Genomic DNA, 481 nt, shown 5'->3' on the forward strand with positions numbered 1-481 from the left:
GGAAATTCCTGATGGCATAGCCGGTCGTGCCTCAAAGAAGACCCTCGGCGAAATCGACAACCAAGAAGAACTGGCGAGCCTTCTAGCGTACTACCAAAACGCAGCGTCAAAACAAATCACAGAGCTGAAACAACAACTACAAGAGGCCAGCGGCCAGAAAGATTCCAAAGCAGCAGAAGAAATTTGCAGTAAAATAGAAGATAAAAATAACTGCAGCAACAAGCCCTACTGCAGTTATAACGACAGCGCAGCTAAGAGTGACAAAAAGTGCAAATTTAATGAAACAAAAGCCTCAAAAAGCGGAGTCCCTGTAGCACAAACTCAAACTGGAGGAGGGGCAGAAACAACAATAGAGAAATGTAAAGATAAGAAAAGGGATGACTGCAAAACTATGGATTGTAAATGGGAAGGTGAAACTTGCAAAGATTCCAAGTTTACTTGTAAATAAGAAATTGGCTCTGATTTTTGTGATTATATGAGT

At 41.4% G+C, this 481-nt stretch overlaps 1 pseudogene across 1 annotated transcript in view; it reads left to right on the forward strand.

Annotated features, from left to right (window-relative positions):
* The window catches only part of TEOVI_000760500:pseudogene, a 1,447-nt pseudogene extending 977 nt beyond the window's left edge, over positions 1 to 470 (forward strand). The window contains 2 exon segments of the mRNA in view: positions 1 to 430; positions 432 to 470. The exon segment at positions 1 to 430 is cut by the window's left edge and continues 8 nt beyond it. Coding sequence covers positions 1 to 430; positions 432 to 470 — 469 coding nt within the window.
* The last annotated feature ends 11 nt before the right edge of the window (positions 471 to 481 follow it).

Source organism: Trypanosoma equiperdum (assembly GCF_001457755.1).
Source record: "Trypanosoma equiperdum strain OVI genome assembly, contig: ctg_1777, whole genome shotgun sequence".
Taxonomy (NCBI): domain Eukaryota; phylum Euglenozoa; class Kinetoplastea; order Trypanosomatida; family Trypanosomatidae; genus Trypanosoma; species Trypanosoma equiperdum.